This window comes from Aphelocoma coerulescens, chromosome 14 (genome assembly GCF_041296385.1).
Source record: "Aphelocoma coerulescens isolate FSJ_1873_10779 chromosome 14, UR_Acoe_1.0, whole genome shotgun sequence".
Classification (NCBI taxonomy): domain Eukaryota; kingdom Metazoa; phylum Chordata; class Aves; order Passeriformes; family Corvidae; genus Aphelocoma; species Aphelocoma coerulescens.
Window position 1 is genome coordinate 17,016,184 of NC_091028.1, and position 8,178 is coordinate 17,024,361.

Genomic DNA, 8,178 nt, shown 5'->3' on the forward strand with positions numbered 1-8,178 from the left:
GATGGTGATACAAACCCTCCCCTCCCTCTAGAACTGGATACAAGTACTATAGTTTGCTCCAGTTGGGTTTTTTCCTCCCTCCATTCTCCCCGCCCCTCCCCCCCCAGGTATCCCTTAACACCATAATGACTCTAGTGGTAGTAGGACTTACTTTGATAATCTGCAAATTTTGAAGGTTTTGAATTGTACTGGCACCTGATTTGACTCTCAGCTTCTCAAGCCTGCAGGGCTGGGATGCCATGAACAAAGTTAATTTTCCTGGGGTAATTTTGGGGTAATTTATGTAAATCAGTGCAATTTTTTCTAAAGTGCAAAAGCAATTAAGTTGGCTAGTCTTCCTCCGTGGTTGCTTCAGTGCAATGAAGTATGTTAATAAGAGTAATTTGTTGGGGATAAAAGTTATCACCACAAAGATTAATTTTTAATGTTTTTATATTTGGAAATGTTAAATCAGTAGTTTTGTTGGAATGAGCTTCATTCTTTAAATACTTACCTGAATGTTTCAATAAAGATTCTTCAAATTATTGCTCTGGAATTAGCTTATTGTTGAAGGACACTTCCCTACATTCCAGCAAGCTTGCTCTTTCCCCCCCGTGTGTGCAGAATCATTAAATTAAGTGCACACCAGTGCAGTGACTCACCTTGTCAGCCTCCAGCATTGCCACCTTTCTACCTGTGCCCATCAAATTACTGCACTGGAGCAACAGAACCTAAACAAAGCCAAATTCTTACTTCAAAGAAACCCTGACTTCTACATAAGTAATGCAGAAAAAGCAAGTTACTTCTATCAAAATATTTTATTTTGAAAAGCACAGGAACAATGGTATTTGTGACCAGCAATATGATATTTGCAACAAATTGCTCTTCTTGCAAGATTGTATTTCCCTAAAGCACTTGTGGGGGTTGGTTCCAGGTTAGATTTTGTCAGAACAAACCTGTTCCCACAACCCTTCTTCATTTTTTTTGTAGATGCGTGGTTTCCTGTCAGGGAACAGGGACCGAGATGGAAATGGATGTTCTTTTAGAAATGTTAATGTAGATCTAATGTGGGAAACAAAGTGGGGTGGCTCAGCCAGGGGCGATGTGGAAAGGTTCTGAAAAAGAAGATGGGAGCAAGGGCATCTTGACATTCAGAATACAATGTTCTCAGTTATCCTGCCCTTCCTGAAGGTTATTCCCCACCCTCCCAGGGACAGCAGTGCACTGGAAAAAGTTTTGACAGACTACAACACCCCTCTCCCTACTCAGCTAGAAGGCAAAAAAAAAAGAGTTAGTTTCAGGTACCTGTAAAATCTGTGCATCATCTTGTTCCAACCAGAAATCCACATGTGGGAAAGGCCCCCAGAAATAAGGCCCAATCCGGAGCTGTTCCGTCTTTGCATCATAGATGTTGGTCAGCTGTAACAACATAGAGAGGCAGCCAGGGCTCATCCAGACAAGGAGAGTTCGTTCCTCTCAGTCTGGCCTGTCCCAGACACACTAGGCCACGTCAGCCCTGCTTCCCTCCAACTGCGCTTACATTACCCAGCTACTCTGACAAACACAACATGAAACGGTAACAACAAACCCAGAACCCAGAGACCTACCAAAGGGTTTTTTTCCTGGATGTTTCATTGCCCCAGCTGGTCTCCCCATTTTCCCCATTACTTTTACTCACTGGTGCTCCTGTTAAAACATGGGCTGAACGCAGATCCTCATCCGGCCCTTTTTCTGGGAAGGTGGCAGGGAAAATCTCTGCTGTTTTAACATTCACAGCTGGTAGGAAATAGAGATTAAATACAGTAAGAATTAATTGTTTCAAGGCACTTCCTTACAGTGACCACATCCTCAACACAATTGTGTTGCAGAACTGCAGAACACATCACACACTTGTATTTCTCAGACCCCGAGCCTGCGACAGCACATTTCTACTTCAAGTCCTTTGGCAGCATTTCAATATTCCAGAGATGAGTAAACTAATCAGAAAAAGCAATGAGTAATTGAAGAGAAGAAGGTTAAATTCTAAGCATAAATTTAGTGCAGTAGCTTGATGTTGATAAAGTCTTAAGTGCAGTTAAAGGAAAAAAAAATCTGTTTGCATTTGTACATGGCCCCTTCCATATGTGCATCTCCCCAGCTGTGGCACCTGAAGGAAAGTATTTTTACGTATGCCTCTGACAGCAGCATGTAACTTTTAGGGAGGACTTTACTCAGTCATTAAAAGCAGCCCACTTACTATTGGAATCTGAAAAACAATCCAGTTACCAAAAAAAAAAATTCAATTCTAGTTCAACTAACTCACCTATTCCATAAATAATTGGAAAGTGAATATCCTGTTCTTCTCTGTCATTTAATTCTGTAAGGAAAAAAAAGAAGTCAAACTCATAGGGCTTTGGATTTTAATCTGAGCAGCATTTATTTAATTGTATGTTATTGGAGAGCAACAGATCTGATGTTGCATAAAGACAGAAAAAAACAAGGAAGCCTGAAAGAAATATGGAAAAGAAGGTAAAAGTCAATAACAACGCACGTGGGACCTGAAACTGTCTCCTAACAGAACAGCCAGCTCCAGCCAACTGCCCCTACTTCTGCATGGAAAATTTCCAGGGGTAAAAAAACACAAGGCAAAATGACCATGATGCCAAGTTTCAAAGATGTGAGTCACTGACACCTCTGACATGGAAAGAGGATGGAAATATGACCACAACATGATACAATGAAAAGGAAATTACCCCTCCGCATGACACTACACACCATGAACTAACTGAAGTTTATGAATTCACTGGACCCTGCAGGGAGGCAGGTCCAGCAGCCCAGGAGAATAAAGGTCCATAACTGCACTACTCAGTTGTAAGATATCCACAGGTACAGAGCCTGTTCCTTGGGATAAATGGGCCAAAATAACCTGGTCATTAATAACCTGGTCATGATCACGAGTTAGTTGTAGTGCAGCAGCACTTGGTAAGGAGAGAATCCCCCCTGCATTGGCTCTCTGACATCACCATATGCACACCAGCAGCAAAACTGAAAATGACACATTGGTATGGAGGACTTGAGCTGCTCTTTCTTACAGGACAGAGAAAAAGCCATGTGTGAAAAGCCCCCTACCCTTTGATTTCAGGAAAGGTACTTCCAAACCCAAGGGATCATTTTCTTTCTTACCTGTTACACAGAAAGTCACTAAATGAACATCCTCTGGCTGGAGATCGAATGCTCCTGCAGGGACAAGGACAGCAAAACTGTGAGTGGTGGCAGGGCAGTGCTGTCTGGGGCCAGGGGAACACACCTAACCCCCTGCCCCAGGTAGGGCAATACAGCAAACAGGGTTCTGCACATTTGCTTCAGACTAACGAGGATTTACAGAGAGGGGCCATTTGTAACAGCAAAAATCTGCTAAAAAAGCGCTCTGCCACTTACTCCTTCTATTGACACTGGTTTAGCTCTGGCATCACATCAGCTCTGCTTTAGTCTACTATACACTTAGCAGCTTATATTTAAACATTTTTTCCTAAAATGATACATATATAGTGAACAAACCCAGTCTTTCATTAACTGTAAATTAGTTCTGCCTTTTACCATTCCAAATATCAAGAAAAAAACCCTCTTTTTTATGAAGTTCTGATAGCAATACAGCATTATTGATTCAAATTGTACCTTGATGCATGAAGATCAGAAGGTTAAAGTTAACCAAAATATTTTATTCTGGACAGAACTCTCACATGACACATAACACACATCAAGCATCATAGCCACAAGGCTACAGCCTAGGGCCTTGGTTTTCCTTTGTTTACCCCCTTAAACACTTCCCTCCTGACACCTGCCCCATCCCTGCCCCCTCCCCATTCCAGTGGGGCAGAGGCCTCTCCACAAACAGAAAGTGCTCAGCACAAGCCAGAGCACTTCCAGGTAAGCAGGTACTTTACATTTCCAATTGTTAGTAAAGCACTGCCATCACTCCTCTGGACTATGGATTTTCTAAACAGACCTGGCATTTTTCATTAGACAATTCCAAACAATAATTAAATTTTACCTCATCACATTAAGGAATTAACTGAATGGTAACTAATGAAGTCATCCATATGCATACATTTGGACAGTGACAACACTTGCCCAAAATTCCACAGCAGATTAGCAGGAATAAAGCCAGGAATCAAAGCCCAGCTGAACTGCACCCAACTCTCCACACTCAAGTATGAGCCAGGGAGAAGTGACAGGATCAGACCCTGTGGCCCAGGCACTGGCCATGGCCAAGCCCCAGCAGTCCAACCCCGCTCCACACCACGTTCTCAGGCAGAGAAAAAGACCATTCAAAGTGAATCCACATTTCTTTCCAGTAAATGTCTGGGGACTCGGATTACAAACAAACTACCCAAATCCAGCCAGAACTTTTTTTTTTTTTTTTGGACATGAGAGTGGAAAAAACATGAACTTACTAAGAAGCTGATTAGTAAGTTTTTGTGATAACTGCCTATCATCATTGAAACCTCCAACTAGGTGCACTTCCAGCCTAACAGAGATGGAATAACAGGAAACAGCAATTAAAAAGACATCTCAAAATGAATAGCTTTACAAAATAATCCCCAGCCCAAATTGCAAAGCAATCATTAGAGAAGCCTCACTTATTACAATCACATGCACCAAGCTGGTTTGCATTACACAGCAAGTTATGGTAATTCCATCCTGAAAACTTCAGGGATCACCCAGGAAATGGCACAGGAAAAAGCCTGAAGAGGCATTAAATACATGCAATTCTATCCCAGGGGTATCTCTGATGGTCAGCACCTCTGGTTTGGACTGAACTTTGTAATCACCTTTCAGTTCCCAACAAAGGGTTAATTAAACGTGAAGATTTTTGTTCCCATGACCTCCTCACAGTTATTCTGGACCATGCAGCAGGGTTCTTCTACAAGCAGTGTCTATGTAAAGACAAGTCCTTACAAATCATTAATCTTAAGTTCATGAGCTAGCTTTTGTTCTTACCAAACTACAGGGGCAAAAACCTCCACATCCAGAATGAAGCTTGTCTGCTAAATTCTGTTTCCAGAGCTTTTTACCCACTGTCCTGTGCCCCGCACCCCTTTTTTTTTTTATGTGGACTTAGAAAATTCCTGATGGATTGTCAGATGCTGAAAAGAATTTAAAAACTCAACACTCTGAAGGGAAAAATATAATATAAACCAAATAACAGTTATATGGAAAATTTTGCAAATCTAGAACAAAAGTTAAATGGGAAACAGCAAACACAAACCTCATGGTGGCATTTTACAGAGACACTCTTCAGAACAGAACCATGCTTTAAATGACTGCTAAAAATACCCCCCAAATCATCAAGGAAATAATTTTCACTTTACATGCAGCTGCTTATCAAGAGGTATTTCCTGCACAATTCCCTTGTCTGAACCCAAATCACCTCACAATTCCCCACCATACGAGCTGCAGCAACCTTTGAGAGAAGTAGAACACAAGAAAGGACCAGAGCTGACCTGCCACAGCCTGTGGAGTTAGAGAAGGACTTTACTGAGCTCATGATGAGCGACACCTCGGCCTCCGTGTCTGAGCCGTCGCAGTGTGTCAGGCATGTGGCTCCGCTGCCTGGGGAAGGCACAGAACAGGGACTCAGTGACTGTGGCACCAACAGTGGGAATCCCCACTGCTGCAGGGGAGAGCTGTCTGCCCACTGCCTTGCTTCGCCTGAGCACAGCAGCCTCCAGCAGGGGACATGACCGGGCTGAGGCAACACCCTCTGCATGGGCCATTATAAAATCAGCACAGCTTATGTCAGGGGTACAAGCACCTTCTTAACAGGACCAGGCAATGTCTCTAATGGCAGAAATCCAGGCACATAGTGAGGATCTTTCCACAAATTCCATCTCTGCAATGCCAAACCATGCACTGCCAGACTGCTGTACACTGCCCAGGGCTGCAATGCCACTGCCACTGGCCAAAGGTGCAGAGCAAGTTAAAATCTGCTCACTGAGCAATGAGAACACTGAACCTCTCATGCTAAACACATCAACTCTCTGAATGAGTCTTTAGCTAACACATTATGTGACTTTTGGGGATTCAGGTTTATATTAATGTTAACTGCAGTTTATTTTATTAATACCACATAAACCAGTACTAATTCCTTACTTCAGGGGTACAGACTTTGCTCTGAACATCCTTTAGAGATAGATACCTGTGTGTCGGAGCACAACTATGTGGCAGGTAGTGGCATCATCTGATCCAAGAATGGAAACAGAACCTATTTTAAAGGAGGAAAACACTGTAAGAACTCAGCTCTCACAATCACTGCTTCAGTACAAGAAGAAATGTTTATGTTCTTACACACCATCTTTAGGAGTAGTTACTGCAAACTCCCTCTGCTGGACATAGAGAAGGCCTTTGGGTTCCACAATCTGAGCAGGCTGACTTCTCAGAAGTTTTGCCTTTTCCTAAAGATAAATGATAACAGATACTACAGTGGCTGAATTCTCAGGTGTATCCATTACTTCACAGAAACATCACCTCTGAAAAGCAAAGGGACTCAGGTCAGAGAGAAACACGCGTATTTTGTATTACAGAGTATTCTGAATTTTGAAAGTTTTTTGCTTTCCTGACACTGATCAAGTTAATAGTTAAATCCCATCATTCCAGAGACACACAAAATACCCTTCCCTGTTATATGGACCATAAAATGGAGGCACAATAAAAGGTATTTGGACTGGGCAAAGATTACAGCAGATAATACCAGAACTGATCTTGGAAGTTTAATCAGAACAAGAAACTTTTGTAATATAGAAGTTTCAGTCTTCTACTGCCATAATCCAGAATATTTATTTAGCACTTATCAAAATATTGTCGATTATTAGCTTGATTGGTGCGTGAAAAACCCGGATTCCTGGGCTATGACTACTGCAGTGCTTCATCACAGACCTGCTGGGGACAAAGTGAATTTCCATTCTGGGCTCAAAAAATACTTCACGGCTTTATAAAATTTGCCCTCGTTTTCTGCATAATCTCAGGGTCTGTAAAGAAACATCTTTTGATGGGAAACACCTCCCCAGGCAGCTCTGCTCACATTCCTGGCTCACACTCCGGCGTTAAAATTATAACATTTATACCCTGGAAGCAAGATCGGCACCCTTCTCAGAGTGTCCACCTTGACTTTTATCGCTGGCTTTTGTTATTTCACGCAGAACGGGCCCGCCCAGCCCCCGCCACGTCCGGCCGCACCGTCGCCGCTAAGCCTCTCCGCGGACACCGACTTCTTTATTTTCCATCACCCCGCGGTTCTCCGTTGTCAGAGCACGGGGAACGCGCGGGGCCGGAGCCGCCCCTGCCCGCTTCAGGCCGAGGCCGGCCCGCTCCGCCACCCGCCCCGGCCGCTACCGCGGCTTCTCCCCCAGGGACCCCGAGCAGGGCGGGCCCCGCCAGGCCCCTTCCCGCTTCCCTCACCTCGAGGTACGGGTGGGCGCGGATCATGTCCCCTGTGGGCCGGGCCAGGTCGACCCGCGCTCCATTAACCAGCAGCGGCATCTCGGGGAGCGGCAGGCCCGGGCCCGGAAGCAGCTCCGCGCTCCCTCCCCAGGTCGCGCCGGACCGGGCCGGGCCGGGCGGCGCCGCGCGGGGCGCTGGGAAACCGCGGCCACGGCACCGCCCGCGGCACCGCCCGGGGCCCGGCCTGGGCTGGCCCTTGCCTGACGATTTTAACGCGGTAACCTTACAGAGATTCCTGTGCCTCTCACCACTGCGGGGCTATCCATAAGTTGTGGTATGAAATAATAACATAGTCATAAAGCCACAAATTTACAAATCACTGAATTATTAAGGTTGGAAAAGGCCTCTGAGCTCATCGTATCCAACCTCTACCCTAACACCACTGTATCAACTGTACCATTGCACTGAATGCCACCTCCAGCCTTTCCTTAAACACCTCCAGGGACGGTGACTCCACCACCCACCTGGATAGCCCATTCCAATGTCTAATCATCTTTTCTGTGAAGAAATTATTCCTAATGCCCAACCTAAACTCCTCTGGCACAGTTTCATCCTCTTGTCCTCTCACTGGGTGCCTGGGAGAAGAGGTCGATCCCCACACCACCATCCTTCACCCCAGCAACCACAAGACAGATTTTCAGACAATCCCAAAGACATCCATTTTTTCCTTCAAGACCAGAGTTTTTTCCTCCAGTTGTCTGTGGAAGACCCTAAGAAAAA

General features: G+C 44.7%; 1 protein-coding gene across 1 annotated transcript; it reads right to left on the reverse strand.

Moving 5' to 3' along the window:
- Nucleotides 1–778: 778 nt before the first annotated feature.
- NTAN1 (N-terminal asparagine amidase) lies at nucleotides 779–7,596 on the reverse strand. Its single transcript, XM_069029843.1, has 10 exons — nucleotides 7,417–7,596; nucleotides 6,311–6,413; nucleotides 6,158–6,223; nucleotides 5,463–5,571; nucleotides 4,413–4,486; nucleotides 3,142–3,195; nucleotides 2,282–2,335; nucleotides 1,658–1,755; nucleotides 1,285–1,398; nucleotides 779–1,094 (listed from the first exon to the last, which is right to left on the reverse strand). The coding sequence occupies exons 1-10, from the start codon at nucleotides 7,495–7,497 to the stop codon at nucleotides 915–917; spliced, it is 933 nt and encodes a 310-aa protein (XP_068885944.1). The 5' UTR covers nucleotides 7,498–7,596; the 3' UTR covers nucleotides 779–914.
- Between the last annotated feature and the right edge of the window lie 582 nt (nucleotides 7,597–8,178).